The following is a 15,709-nucleotide window of genomic DNA, read 5'->3' as shown; positions in this document are numbered from 1 at the left end:
GAGCCTCTACCTCCAATGACTTTGACAATATCTGATGTCAAGTATGAATCATCTCCTCGCAGCTAAATTACTCTCATTTTTTCCAGGTCTAAGGCCAAAAACCAAACAAAGAGCTCACTGTCCTCCCAACATCTAAACAACGACCACACAATAAGCATGGTAGGCAAGGGTAAAATCTTCTGTCACTATTACTGGAAAAACAAGTTACCCAATATGTTGCTTCGCCTTAGAAGATGGACGTCTTTTAAAGCACAATATATGACCCAAACTGCTCTCATATAATCTTTTAATTAGGCTCCAGTTGACCATTTACAGGCACATTTAGTGAAATTATATTAAGTTTATTTAGCTTCATAAGAAAAGACAGTGGTCGTGGTTGGATTATATTTGTATTTCATTTATATGATGACAGTTGTTACCAACCATCCAAACAGAATGAACAGTAACAGAAATGTCAAAAGATCATTTGCGGCAATGTATGAAAATGATGAACCGTTAACATTTGGACAATTGCACAATGACACCAGCAGTCATGAAGGCACACTGCAGCCTTATGGTTCTCACAAGCCTGATTGTTGTCTGTCAACATTTTGTAATTGACAAAAACACACACACACACACACACACACACACACATACACAAATGAATGCTTTTGTTTCAGGGTATGGTGCTTTAATGGGAATGTAACCATAAAATGTTGTGTTTGGAAGTTGCAGAAGCCCAAGTATCTTGAAAAGTATTAATACTTTTAGACTGAGACACTAATCACATAGAGTAGATGTTCAGAAGTGTCTGAGCTGTGAGGATATTGGGGAGCATGACGTTAAAAACAAAAGAACGTGAGGCAACTCATTTTACAGTTCAGTTTCTGAAATTCAGACAGCAAAAATAAATGTTTCAAAAGGCAGATAGAGACATTCCCAAATGGGACAGACACTTCAGTTTTAACAAGGTGTTAAATAGGCACAGCAAATGACAACACAGCTGAAAAATCTAAACAAAATAAATGCTGTACTTGTAAGATTGATTGTGGAAAAACCATGGCAACAACTGCAAGTGGATTGGTAATGACAGTTATCTTGCAAAACAAAGAAACTATAAATGAAAGACATGGTTTCTGATAGTCCTTGGGTGAACTCTCACACAAACACTCATTAGTCCCAAATATTCTGCATGAATAAGTTACCACAGTGTGTGTGAATTACCTCAGTGTATCTAGCAAAGACTGAAGGAGATGATCAGCCCTATTAAGTAAATTACATTGATTTCCATCATGAAAATATTTACAACTATACAAGCTATACAAAGCAGAGAGGAGAGCAAAACTAAATACGCGATTGTTTTTTCCTAGTCATGACTGTATACATACTGTACATAACACTAATTTAAATGTCATTAGAATTTACAGAAGGTTTTTACAGGAGGTGAAAGATCTCAGATCACCATCATGTTAAAAAGAAAACAGATTTATAAACTGGAGTAACATAACTAAACAAATCTTCCCATTTGGTGCTCTAGCACAACTCTGCACCATGTTAGAGATCAATGAGTAACTAACTTCAATATCCTCATGACGTGTCCTATGGTGCATGAATTGTAGTGTGATGAAAAATGAAAACACATATTTCTTACAGAAAACAAAAGGATGAAGAGGTTAGGTGGTCACTTATTTCCCCTGCTGGACTTTTACTTTCCTTCAACTTTCTGTGTCTTTCTCATCAAACGCCACTTCATAGAATTCCATCCATAACCACACACATGCACCCAACCTTTTTCTAAAACCTCACACATGCACTTTTCCATCTCTTTCAGACCAACATCTTTGAAATCAATCATCATTATGTTTCTATAAAATAGCCTCTTTAATAGTTATATAGTCATACTTCCAATAATTATTAGGTTATTTTCCATTCAAACCATATTTCCCCTGGATGGCATTTTTTTTTACTTTAGGATGTTGAGTCAGAACTGCAGCTTTCATCGACAGGCTTCCTCTCCTCCATTCTTAAGCCTGGATCAGGGTTGACGGGTCAGGGGTCAGGGGTCAGGCAGGAGTAGAGCTCTGCTCACTGGCCAGACTGGGTTTGGGGTCTGGTCTGTGGGGTTTGTGCTGAGGGCTGCTGCGAAGGTTGTCATCCATCTACAGTACAGGATGTCCAGTTTAGTTAGAGCACACATGCAGAGGCAGAAAATAAAATGACAATAATTCATTAAGTGACACTATATATACTATTAGTACAGCTGAGACTGTACCTGCCAAATGCAACCATGCACCCATGCAAAGAGACGGTAAAAGGAAAACAGAAGCACCTTCTCTATCAAGTTGGACTCTTTGTTTACAAGCTGAGTTAGTTTCTGGAGGTTGGCATCCATTGTTTCCTGAACAGGTGGGGGGGGACCTGGAGAGAAATGATGTAAGCGGACACCCACAGAGAAGATAGCAGCGAGTCAGTGGAAGAGGAACAGCGTTAGGCTGATGAGCACCCAGAAACAGAGCAGGTACAAAGAGCAAGCACGCCGTGAAACAAAGATGTGAGAAGAAGGGAAATGCTGATGATGTTAGTAGTTTCGTGTGCTTGTGTATGGATATCATGTCAAATGTCCCCTGCATCTTTGTATGTGTGGATTTCACCAAGCTAAAGCCCAAGAGTGCGAGTATTTCTAGCGCGTGCAGCGATCTTACAAGGGTGGTCCGAGCTGAAGTAGACGGCGAGGATGTTGTCACAGAAGCTTGTGAGGTTATCGAGCTGTCTGAGGTGGCTCTGCAGAGGGCTGCTGGGGAGACTGGCTTTGTACATTGGAGCCACAAAACCAAACACAAAGGCGTCCAGACTGGTCGGCCTACAAACACAAACAAAAACAAATTATAAACACACAGAGACAAGCGAGACATCACATGTAGTTTTACTCATTCTGTCAGTGTTCCATAAATCCTGAATTATAATTTATATTTTTGTCTTAATAAAAACCAGAAAGCATTTTCTGTGTCTGATTTCTCTCAGAATTATTCTGAGATACACTTCAGAGGGCCCATTCCCTCTAATATGATGATCATCAACTTCAATACTATGAGAGAAATCTACATTCATAGATCGAAATTGGCCTATTATTGTGATCAATTGTAATCAAATGGCCAACTGAATATTTGATGAAATAAAAAACATTTTTAAAACTAAACCAGACAAAGACTCAATCCCAATTTCTTATGATTTTTCATCTTTTCTGTCTTCTAATAGCTTTGCACATCCATGTAATGTACATATGTGGTCCATCAAAGGACATTAAAGCACTCACAAGTTGCCAAAGAAGTAGTTTGCAGTTCCCAGTCTGTATGAGAGGAGATTCAGGCACTCTTTAGCATCGCTGTAGATCTGAGGCAGGCAGTGAGAAAGAGTTACAGTCTACAAAGAGTTGACACAAGATGTGACTGGTGAATCAGACAAGTGAATGTTTACCTTTCCCTCGACCTCAGTGATTCTGTGTAGCGGCGCCTCTCCTTTCGTTAGAAGGATGCGGGAGAGGGCGGTGTTGGCATAGTGATTGGGGACGAAAAAGTTCAGAGGGAATGGCGAGCGTGAAGCAAACCATGGCCGTGTCAGATTGGCGTAGTTTTCTGCATCCACCCAGAAAGTGTGCAACTGTGGGACACAAAGCGTCACTCTAATTAAAATCATTACTCACGGAGTAGTTCTCGTCGGGGATCAGAGGAGAGATGGCGTTACCAGAGCTGGTCGTAGTTTCTCTTCAAGCAGAGCGATGTACGCCATGGTGTCTGCTCCTTGTCGGGCTGTCAGTTCATAGTCTGCATTAAACCTCTGAAAAAAATAACAATCACATTTATTACAGTAGATAATGACCAGGTGAAGCACAGTGAGCAGCATTGGAATTCACTGGTACCTGTTTTCTCAGGAAGTTGAGAATATTTGTAGGTTCTTGAACTGCAGAGTCTCCACACAGCAACTCTGGGACTGTCGCTGCAGGTTGAACGACAGGAAGAAGATATTACAATTCAAGACAAAGCTAGCGTCTGGTGTTGCATCTGCATTAACGTTATTAAGGTCTTGTAATCAACAATATATTGAGTACCTACAAGTTAGATGAATTCACTCCATTGTGGAACCCAATCAGATGCATAAAAACATTAAATCCAAGCTTTAAATCTGTGTTTTTCAAAGAAATTTCATGACTTGGTCATCATGTGATTTTGAATATGCACACTGTAGTGTAGGCTCCTACATTATTATATACATCTAATATTGATATGTGTTCCAAACTACAATGTACTGTATGTATTTAAAACATATTCCTATCAGTCAACCACATATGTGTATATTAAGCAATTCCCATGTGGTGTCTGGACCACGCTGTTATGTGCTTCTGGTTTAGAGCTGCAGCCCACCTGTGAGAGTTTTCCATGTCCAGTCAATAGGAGAAACTGTGACTTTTGCCCCAGAAAACTTGGCGTATGCCTGAAAGAAAACACACACTTCAATCAGAAAAATGGGTTTAAAAAAAAGGGAGGAAAAAAGAAGCAAACCCACGAGCAAGACAAAAAATAACTCACTAAAATGAGTTAAAAAAGATGTATAACTAAATCAACCAATTATTTGTATTATCGAATAATTTGTTGATTATTTTTTGGGGTAAAAACAGGCTATTACAAATGTATCTAAGGAGAAGTCTTCTTTTTTATTTTGTCTGACTAACAGCCCAACACCCAAAAAATGTCCAGTTTACAATCAATAAAATAGAGAAAAGCAGAAAACACACCACAGGAGGAGCTAGAACCATAGAATGTTTGTAATATAAAATAACTGAAACATTTAATTGGTTAAATTTTAAGTCAGTTAACCAATTCACTAAATGTCTGTTTCTGGTTGGTGAACAGTAGGCTACTATCCCTGACTAACTGACACTAATTAATATATATATATATATATATATACTGCTGTCAATAAAGTAACACAAAGCAGTAGTATCACTAACTAACGTGCTATGCTTTTAGGGTGACACACACGTCATCTTTGAGTCAAAGTGTCACCTTGTGGCAAAAGTAATAACTGCATAGATTCAGTGACTGAGAAGCAAACTCCTCACTGTTCACGTTCTGACAAGGTTACTACTAGATGGGTCATCGTTGATAGCTAGCTAGCGAGGGTAATAAATAATAAATAAACATTATGAATTAAAACCTCAGTCTCAACAAGCTGACCTTGAAGGACCACAGTTACGTTCCCAGTGAGAGTGACTTCTGACCATGCAGTCAGCACAGTTACGTTGTAGCTGGTCAAAAAAAAAGGGAAACTGGAAATAATATGTTTAACCCTGCAGACCGAGCTGAGCACGAGCAGCTAGCTTAACAGGCAAACTGCAGGAGGCAGGTTAGCATGGAAGCTAACCAGAAATACACAGAGAACACGCAAAGACAACCGGAGAAGAAGCATTTCGTCTCGAAAGCATGGCTCGACAGAATGACCGTATGTTTTATGTATCCATTCGAGCAGACGACAACGTTACCTGAACTATTAGAGACTCGGTGTGGACAGAAGGCAAACCCCAGTCTCCTCCCCAGCATCTCAGCTCCATGGCAGCCGCCATGTTTTGATTCATAGAAGGAGCTGGTGACGTCACTGGGTGTCATATCGTAGGTGAAGAAATTAAACAGGTGGTGGATGTGAAGTGCTAAGATGACATGTATGTGGATATGTGTTTTGAATATGCTTTTTTTTTCTCCAGAAATCTGTCTCTGGCTTATGTTATGAAACTGTAATGGTTTATTCTCAGTTTGTTAGGATGATTGCTTCACTTAATTAAAGGGTCATAAAATGATAAGTAATGATTAGGAACTATAGCAACAACTCAGCATGATGCACCTTTACGAGAGGGGGCACAAAACAAGTAAACATAATGAGAAAGAATTTATTTGTCAACATAATACAACATAGACGAGAACCTGTAATAACATCAATGACAAATTTAGACTCTACAAATTCTTGACAACTGGGCAGCACTATCTGTTGAGGAAGGTTGTGTGATTAGATCGAAAACTGCAGAACAGCTCCTAATAGACCTTGTGGTGAGACTGTTTTGCCGAGCAAAGACAAGTATGGACTCTATATTAATGGGGGAAATTGTGCCCTTTCAGAATGTAGTCTATTTTCTTATTTTCAGTAACAATAGCATGATGAACTGACAGTCGGACTGTTGAAGGCTGCCAGGTGTTTGGTCGGACACCAGACAGCCAGACACAAACGGATGCACGTTGATAATGCTCTGAGGGATGGTAAATGTCTCTCCTTGGCTCGGAGTAGCAGCTGAGATGTTGAAATGTACTTGAGGTTTGAGGAGAAAGTTTTAAGACGAGTACCAGACATCAATCAAGAAATGTTTCCAGGGTCCCGAGTCCAGCCCTCTTTGTCCTTCCCTTCCCACATTCTCAGATGGATTTTATAAAAGGTTTACACAGGCATGTAAAACAAGTTAGATTAAATTAAATTAAGATTAAATATAAATTAAAAACATCTGGTATACAGTTATTCAATTTAACTGGTCTTACTGGAGATGAGCTAGGAGATCAAATACACATCTATGACACAGGTTTATGTTTGTTAAAACTTTGGCCAGCTAGAATCAAGTTTTCCTCCTTGAAGACCCAGGTACAATCCATTTCATTTGTTTGAGTTGGCTGACTGTGTACAAGCTGATTTAGAGTACTTTTTATGCTATTATATTACTAATCCCCAAAAGATTGTTAACATAAAGACTCAAGGAATAAAAACTTTATCATGACTCTAAATAAAATAGGGTTGTAAATGCATTCAAATGCTCCCATTTAGTTCATACAGTATATTAAATTATTGTATTTATATAGCAGATTCAAGCGTAAATACAAAGTGCTTTCTAGATTAAAAGATTTACAGAATAATAAATTAAAAAAATAGTCAGAAATCCATTTAAGCCCTTTCATGTATGCAGACAAAAATGAGAGCACATCAAGCAGCACTGGGCCCATACATAAGAAAGACACACAAGAAATAATTAATTTAATTTAATAATTTAATTTATAATTACATAAGATGTGGAGAAGAGAAATACGCTCAATTGAAGGTACAATTGAAGTAAAGGAAATAACCACATACTGTATATAAACAAATAAAATTCAAATATATGAGGTGATCTGAAGTAAAAGTGATGCTGTACTCTGACAATCCTTTTAAAAATAAAACAATGTACAATTCCTTATTTATTTATTTAAATGTGCATGTAGTAATAAATGCTCCAGCTTTTACACCATAGTGACTATGATTTATCATTTGATGAAACTATAGCAAGGGGACACTCCCTCAAACTATTAAAATAGGTCCTACACTGTGCCACTTTCGCAATAGAGTGCAAGGACACTCCCCTTTGCTTTAAAAGCTGTGCCTGTGTCCACAAAACCATCTCACCTCTGCTGAGATTTGGCTTCAACATCTGGATTTTCTTCATTCTGTGTTGAAATAGGCGATTGATCTGTGATAGGCTTACTGATCCACAAGTGGAAACTCAATTATTTCTTCAGGAACACTGCTTCTGCTGAGGCGTGTCCCATACTGAAGCACTAAATGATGGATGTGTGGGCCAGAGCAGCGGCTCTGTCTCTGGTGCTGCAGCAGCTGGTGCTCACTGTCACGGCTCAAGGCGTTAGTAAGTACTCTTCACCATCTATGCCCCTTCGGAAAAAAACATTTTTGTGTCTGTAGATCAGCACATTTCAAGTGACTGTCTTTTCCTAACAATCTGTTGTCTGGTCTTACGACTTCTAATCTTCAGCAAGCCTGCAAATAACAAGAGTAACTCTCCTAATTTCTTTGGCTCTTTTTGTGGTTTGTAGAATTTGCCATCCAGGATCTTGTAACAGTCTGACCTAAATGAGTAAATCAGTTTTAGATGGTAAAACAACACTAACTGCCATCTGAGAAAGTGCATGTGCAAAACTTTGATTTGCCCAGAATCCACACGCAAATGTTTCCACATAACTTCCTGTCACTTTGTATTATTCTTGAATTTAACTAACGGCTGTGGGCAAGTGTTTTTGTGTATGTATGTGTGTACGTGTCTTTGCGCGTGAGTGTGTAGTAGAGAGTGTGGGCGTGGGGCAGTGGGTTTGTTCCAGTGGAAAGAGTTTATTGCTGCTCCTTTCTGCAGCTCCTCTCTACCTCTCTATAAAACACAGCAGGACACAAACATGAATGTGCACTTACACACAAACACATACTCTCTAAGTCCCTTGCACGCTATTGACTGACTATACTGTGTGTTTCCCTTACTGTCTGTGTTAAACTGTGACTTTTCTCTGTCACAATTATGATTCAATCTGTTAACAACCGTATAATGCAGGTTTTTAACAATGCTCTCCTGTGTTAGTCTATGACCTGCTGGTGTCTCCAGACTGCCTGCCAGACTTGCTCCAAGGAAGCCTGAAGAACAAAGGGCGAGATGAGGCGTTCCTCCTCTCTTCCTTCAGGCTCCACAACAAGGCGCCCACCTCTCTCTACAGTGTCATCAACCCCAAAAACAACACCAAGTACCTGGAGGTCAGCGTGCAGGCCAAACAGAGCAAGGGTGAATTATTCTATTAAAACACATACTGGTGTTATACAGACTGCATTATCAGCTATCTGTTTTAACTTGTGTTCTCCTGCTGCCTTTCACTGCCTCCCTGTCTTTTATTCTCGCTTCTCTCCATCTCTAGTGACCATTCGTTACCAGAGGACTGACGGACGATTTGTCACAACCAGTATCAACCACGCTTCCCTGGCAGATGGCCGAGATCACCATGTGATGCTACATGCCACAGGTCTACAGAGCGGCCCACCGCGCCTCAACATCTATGTAGACTGCAGACTGGCGCACAGTTTGGATGATCTGCCCGCTGCGTTTGGGTCACTCCCCTCTGGCCCCAACAAGGTGGCACTTAGGACCCTGCAGTCGAGTGCAAAGGTGAATAAGAGGCTTACAGTTGAGAGTAATTTCATATTTGATGGCAGAGATATAGGCTGCATAAAAAATTTGTAAAGCCCCAATATTACTGTGTAAATACTGTTAGCGCAGTGCAATAACTAGACATGCCACATGTATATCATGCAGTCTGTTTCTTTCTTTGCTAGGATGTACTGACAGACTTGAAGCTGGTGATAGAGGACACCATAGACAATGTGGCGACTCTGCAGGACTGCAGCGTGGATCAGCGTGAATCTCTGCCGCTGCTGAGTGAGAACAGTTTGCAACCGACTGTCTGACATCACCTCATCATTAGAACCTAAACCGACTAGATGTGGGATGTGTATCTAATACTCTAATTCTGATTGGTGAAATTCTTTCAGGCATCCAGGGAGGCAGGACAGCAGACGACCAGGCCACCATGGAGGAGCTGAAGAGCATGTTGTCTGAGATGAAGGAGCTGCTCCACAAGCAGGTATCCCAGCTCTGAGTCCCAGACGTGTGTGTCTCACATGGGTAACTGATGGAAGGAGAAAACACAACAATTAAAAATTGATCAAGATGATATGGAAAAATAAAACAAACTACCAAAGTATTTCAACATAGAGGTCTAATAAACAGTCCAATAATTTGTTGTTTGTTCCTTTCTTAAGACCAGGTTGATGCTAAGATTAAATTAAATGGATAAAATATAAATTGGAAATTCATTTTTCCTCGGGATAAGATTGGTTTTGCAATAAAATCAGCAATTTGTTATGAAAAGTGAGAATCCAGACTGTGGGGACCTGCTGGCGGTCTCTTGTTGCAAGACTTTATGTATAACCTCTGCAACAGACAGCTGAGTAAAAGCAAAATTCACCTCAGCAGCAGATAGACATGGATGATATTCGTTTAAAGCAGAGGATTTGTAAAGAGATAAGGCATCAAACAGGGAGACTGAGGCAATAAAGTACTTGTTATATAGTTCAACATCTCAGACTTGTCGTGCACATTGAGAGAAACAGATCACCGGAGCTTGCCTTTCGCAGACACACATTTTAGTCTCATTCAGATTTTCAATAGGTATTGAAACATAAGATTGTGATTTGCCTCCAGTGATATATGCTGTAAAGTAATAACGCTATTACCTAAAATAGTTTGTCCCGACTAACACTTTTTCACTGTGTTTCTTTAAGATTAAGGAGACAACCTTTCTGAGGAATACTATCGCAGAGTGTCTTGCCTGTGGTAAGCAGTACAAAAATCATGATCATGTACTGTAGAGAGTATTGAGATACTGACAAAGTGACATTTCAACAAGGTGCTTTCATATCTGGCTGTGTGTGCACACAGGTCTCGGGGGTAATCCAACCAACACAGGTCCAGCTCCAAGTCCGCCGCAGTTTGTCATGCAGCCTAAGCCTCTGACTCAATGTCCACCTGGCACCTGTTTCAGACAGAACATGTGCATCCGTTCAGAGTCTGGGGGTTTTCACTGTGCCCCCTGTCCTGATGGATATACAGGAGACGGGGTGCACTGTGACGATGTAGATGAGGTATGTATCATTTGTTTCCTGGTATGCGACTCTGCAACCAGTAAAACTAGCAGTAATTATCATTTGAACGTGTTTATTTTGTATATCTTAGTGCCAGTTTAATCCATGTTACCCTGGTGTCCGGTGTGTAAACACTGCTCCTGGTTTTCGCTGTGAGAAATGCCCTCTGGGATACAGTGGACCAGGGATAACTGGAGTGGGAGTGTCCTATGCTAAGTCCCACAAACAGGTAAAACAAACACTATTACTACACTGTACATAAAAACATTCCTACTGTTGGATATATCTGTGCCCGGTGGCAGAATGTGAATTCTATCTTCTACCTGTTCTTTCCAGGTGTGTGATGATATAGATGAGTGTCTGAGCCCGCCAAAGAATGGAGGTTGCACTGCCAACTCGCACTGCCGCAACACTATGGTGAGGCCACTGTAACTAGAGTATGGTTATTGTCACACTCTATTAGCAGGAGGACTGTTTTTTGACTCAGTATTGTCCTCACCAGGGCTCCTTCCGATGCGGAGAGTGTAAAACTGGCTTCACAGGTGACCAGGTGGGAGGCTGCCATGGTACCAGGCTTTGCCCCAACGGTCAACCCAGTCCCTGTAACACCAATGCCGTGTGTGTCGTGGAGAGAGACGGCAGCATTAGCTGTGTGGTAAGGATTTAGAAAATACCGAAGTCATATTCGGCTGCATACGTACCACTGGGTCATGAGTGTGAATCACTAAAGATTGTGCTGTTCCTCATTACATCATCTACATAAAACGTCATAACATTACTTTTTCTTCTTGTGTGTGTGTTAGTGTGGAGTTGGTTGGGCAGGTAATGGCTATGTGTGTGGAAAGGACACAGATATTGACGGATATCCTGACAATAAGCTCCAGTGCACAGACAACAACTGTAAGCAGGTATACTCATTTCAACACTCCCTACCATTTTTTTTGCATTTATTTCATGCTAGTATTATACATTAATGCTGTGTGTGTTTTGCTGTGTTTTCTCCAGGATAACTGTGTCTTTGTGCCAAACTCTGGCCAAGAGGATGCAGACAGGGACGGGTTGGGTGACTCCTGTGATGACGATGCAGACAATGATGGCATCTTTAACCCAGAGGTAGGTAACTTAGTTCCACAGGACCAGCAGACAAATGTTGATGGGCTCTAACATTTGAATGAACAGGAATTTAACTCACTCACTTGAGCCCCTGCACTGTACAGTAAACCCCTTTTTTTTCTGTCCTAGGACAACTGCTGGCTCGTACCTAACGTGGACCAAAGGGAAAGCGATAAGGATGTTTTTGGCGACGCCTGTGACAACTGCAGAACAGTTAATAATCCCTCACAGAGGGACACCGATCAGGACGGGCTGGGAGATGAATGTGATGATGATATGGACGGGGACGGTAAGTGTGTTTGTTATTATATAACAGTCAAATTATTATTATTGTCCCATTTGTTTTGTGATTGTTGTACATCACTGGGTGTAATTGAAGGGGCAATGTTTTGTTAATGGTCACATTGAATGAAAAGGTTGGATGGTCATTACTGTGGGAGGTGTAGTAACTGCGCCATTAATGCTTTTATTGCATCAATTAGAGGTAATATATGGAGGAACACATTGTGAAACCAAGTGACTGATAATCACATTAAACAACTACCATGTCTGTGAGGGCTATCCAAACCACAGCCTGTCGGGACCAGACTGTCTAGACAAGAATACAGCCTTTACCATCCTGTTGGGTGGAAAGTGTGGGCATTTTTGTAGCTTTCACTGGACTGGCAGCACTTTATCTGTTCAAAACATCTCCCTGGTATTTTTGTGTCTGTTTCCAATTCACATCCTCTACCAGTTAGATCATTGGCTTTCATGGAAACAACTCAAGCCTAAAAACACCAGTAGAAAACAGTGTTAAATGTTAAGATGTTCCAACTGGAATCGTAGGTGTAAAAACTTCTCACATACTTCACTTGATTGCCCATTTCAAGCACCTCTCATTTGTTCCTTTAGAAACACAGTTTTAACTTCTTGTCTTTGTGTGTGCTCACATGTTTACCTTTGCATGCTTACGCATGTTGCATGTTGGGACTCTGTTTGTAGATGTTCATTCCTTTCGGCAGAGCTCCAACCTCTTGATCATTTGGTTATGTCTTTAACTCCAAGGCTGGATTGCTAAGCACTTGGTCATGTCTGTCTCCTCTCTAAAAGCATTTTTCCACAGAAAGCCTCCGCCAGGCTTTGAAGGCCACTGGAAACTATTTCACCTTCTTCTTCAACAAACATTGCCATCTGGTCATGTATTTGACAGACCGTGTCTGCAGACTGTGTTCTGTCAGGCTTTTTTGATTTTCCTGTCAACGTTTTTACACATGACGCAGAAATAAAAGGGCTGAGTTGTTGATGTTTGCAGGCTATAAGAATATCCTCGACAACTGCCAGCGAGTCCCCAATGCAGACCAGAAAGACAGAGACAACGATGGGGTGGGAGATGCCTGTGACAGCTGTCCTGATGTTGCCAACCCTAACCAGGTAACAAACCAAACAACGTCCTAAAAAAAGTCTCTGCTGTTGCTACTCTGACCAACCGTGTTTGTTTTGTCTACCTGCAGTCTGACTCAGATGATGACCTTGTAGGAGATACCTGTGACGACAACATAGACAGGTAGAGCCCTCTGTCATGGCCAGTGGTATGAATGTATATACAGATGTGTCTGATGTTTTGACCTACCTCCTCTTTGTCAGTGATGGTGATGGCCACCAGAACACAAAAGACAACTGTCCCACAATCATCAACTCCTCTCAGCTGGACACTGACAAGGATGGAATGGTTTGAATCTCCTTATTCATACTTTACTTCAGTTATTAGATTAATCATATTTCATTAATTCCTCTCATGCATTCTGACATATAGATGGCTCTGCTCCAAATGTGCATTTTTATCTTGATAGGGAGATGAATGCGACGATGACGACGACAACGACGGCATACTGGACGATGACGACAACTGCAGACTAGTCGCCAACCCAGACCAAAAGAACACAGATAGTTAGTATCACTTAATGCTTTTTCCTTGGTGCGTACATGCATGTGTACAGTATGTGTTTGTGCTATGTGGTCCCTACTAAGCTGCATCCTTGTATTTCAGATAACAATGTTGGAGACGCATGCAAAGGAGACTTTGACAAAGACAACATCATTGACATAATTGACCACTGCCCAGAGAACGCTGAAATCACCCTGACCGACTTCAGAGCCTATCAGACCGTAGTGCTGGATCCAGAGGGGGATGCTCAGATTGACCCCAACTGGGTGGTCCTGAATCAGGTAAACAATAGCCAAAGTTCAACCCCCTTTCCTAGTCAGCCTCTGTTACAGTAACATTACAAGTCTTTGTATAAAGCTCATACCTGTTCCGTCCATATTCTTTAGAAAATGAGTATATTACTGTCCTGGTAGTACAATTTAGTTAAAACTATTATTATTTTTGTTAGAATTCCACAGCAACATATGTAATGAGTCCCGTAGTAGGACAACTAAAGTGAAGCTACTCTGATTTGTCCTGACAGGGCATGGAGATAGTTCAGACCATGAACTCTGACCCTGGCCTTGCAGTCGGTAAGCACAGGATACCTTCCTGCTGTCTCATTCTCATCTGTTTGAATATTCCCATCTTCTTCTGTGTTTTTTTTTTGTCAGCCTTTGCCTCACATATATCGTGTCCTTCTTCTCCACTGTCCACATCTGCAGGCTACAAAGCGTTCAGTGGGGTCGACTTTGAGGGAACATTCCACGTTAACACGGTGACGGATGATGACTATGCTGGTTTCATCTTCGGCTACCAGGACTCCTCCTCCTTCTACGTAGTGATGTGGAAACAGACAGAACAAACCTACTGGCAGGCTACACCCTTCAGAGCCGTTGCTGAGCCGGGAATACAACTCAAGGTAAATGGCTGCATTTCTATACACATTCACACACCGGTGGCAGCGAGCTACAGTTCAAGGTGCTTGCAAGGAGCAATCTGATGTTCAACGCCTTGCCCAAGAACACTTTGACAGGAGGAATTGGGGATTGATCTGCCAACCTTGTGATTCGTGGATGACCCACTCTGCCTCCTGAGTTACAGCTGGGGGAAGAGTGTTTACTTTCATCATCTCTTCTTTCCCTCTCTTATTCTATCCGTCTCTTTATTACTCCTAGGTAGTTAAGTCAAAGACGGGTCCTGGTCAGTATATGAGGAACTCTCTCTGGCACACAGGAGACACCACTGATCAGGCCCGGCTCCTGTGGAAGGACCCCAGGAACGTTGGCTGGAAGGACAAGGTGTCCTACCGCTGGTTCCTGCAGCACAGACCACAGGTTGGATACATCAGGTACATACATCAGGACACCCTCCAACACTCAGAGACATACACACTCATACTGTGCGGACTGACTTAACTAGTTTCACCTCCTGTGTGAACCAGGGCTCGCTTCTTTGAGGGTTCAAAACTGGTGGCGGACACAGAAGTGATAATTGATACCAGTATGAGAGGCGGGAGACTGGGCGTGTTCTGCTTCTCTCAGGAAAACATAATCTGGTCCAATCTAAAGTACCGTTGCAACGGTGAGTGTCTGCAGGTTAGAGGCAGTCCTATCGGCTACATAAACTTCCAAGTATGCCTAAGCGTTTCTTTTTCTTTCTCATCACCACAGATACTATTCCTGCTGACTACGAGGATCTCAATGCCCAGAACACAGAGTGAAGCCAGAGAAGGGGAGCGATCCATTAGGAAACAACTTAGCAGAGGAGCAGAGCTGGACTGCTGAAAACAAAGAGTTAGAGGACACGAGTTAGAGAAAAAAAGATGAATGTGAGAGGGAACATGATGGACAGTTTTGGTGAGGGACTCTAGTGATGGTATTTGAACTATGACATTTGAGCTAAACTGTAGCTTTGGGCATTATATACTTCACTTGTGTTTAACTGAAGCAAGTACACTCGTATAAATTAGCAGGTTGTATGTTTATGCAATATCTCAAATGCAATTCTATGAGCATTTATGAGTAGTGTTAAAGATTCAATACTATGTTTGAATGTGTTGGAGGTACAATAAATTCTGAACATTAAAGAAAACGTCTTTTTTTTACAAAAGATCATTGTGTTATTTATCTGTATGAGAAAAAACTTCAGCAAATAAAGACACCACGTGGC

The 15,709-nt window shown here is 41.3% G+C and overlaps 2 protein-coding genes across 3 annotated transcripts; one reads left to right on the top strand and one right to left on the bottom strand.

Moving 5' to 3' along the window:
* Positions 1-383: 383 nt before the first annotated feature.
* On the bottom strand, positions 384-5,611 carry mtx3 (metaxin 3; the record flags this gene model as incomplete). 2 transcript variants are annotated; one of them, XM_079161618.1, is made up of 9 exons in its annotated part: positions 384-2,141; positions 2,312-2,400; positions 2,685-2,842; positions 3,296-3,372; positions 3,457-3,639; positions 3,724-3,816; positions 3,899-3,975; positions 4,401-4,470; positions 5,519-5,611. In XM_079161618.1, 9 exons carry the CDS (start codon positions 5,609-5,611, stop codon positions 2,046-2,048), a joined length of 936 nt encoding a protein of 311 aa, XP_079017744.1. In that variant the 3' UTR covers positions 384-2,045. The 2 variants fall into 2 exon arrangements, with proteins under 2 accessions (XP_079017744.1, XP_079017745.1); XM_079161619.1 differs by lacking the exon at positions 2,312-2,400 and having other exon boundaries at positions 2,006-2,141.
* Positions 5,612-7,605: 1,994 nt separating this feature from the next.
* thbs4a (thrombospondin 4a) lies at positions 7,606-15,706 on the top strand (the record flags this gene model as incomplete). The annotated part of the gene is made up of 23 exons (XM_079161672.1): positions 7,606-7,687; positions 8,408-8,605; positions 8,736-8,983; positions 9,151-9,253; positions 9,367-9,458; positions 10,159-10,210; positions 10,316-10,518; positions 10,610-10,747; positions 10,855-10,935; positions 11,021-11,173; positions 11,322-11,426; positions 11,524-11,631; positions 11,761-11,920; positions 12,926-13,044; positions 13,125-13,177; positions 13,258-13,342; positions 13,464-13,560; positions 13,661-13,839; positions 14,082-14,130; positions 14,263-14,459; positions 14,716-14,888; positions 14,982-15,121; positions 15,211-15,706. The coding sequence occupies 23 exons, from the start codon at positions 7,606-7,608 to the stop codon at positions 15,258-15,260; spliced, it is 2,865 nt and encodes a 954-aa protein (XP_079017798.1). The 3' UTR covers positions 15,261-15,706.
* Between the last annotated feature and the right edge of the window lie 3 nt (positions 15,707-15,709).

This window comes from Pholis gunnellus, assembly GCF_910591455.1.
Source record: "Pholis gunnellus genome assembly, chromosome: 6".
In the NCBI taxonomy this organism is placed as follows: domain Eukaryota; kingdom Metazoa; phylum Chordata; class Actinopteri; order Perciformes; family Pholidae; genus Pholis; species Pholis gunnellus.
Note: the sequence above shows the minus strand (reverse complement) of the source record. Positions and strands in the feature narration are given on the sequence as shown.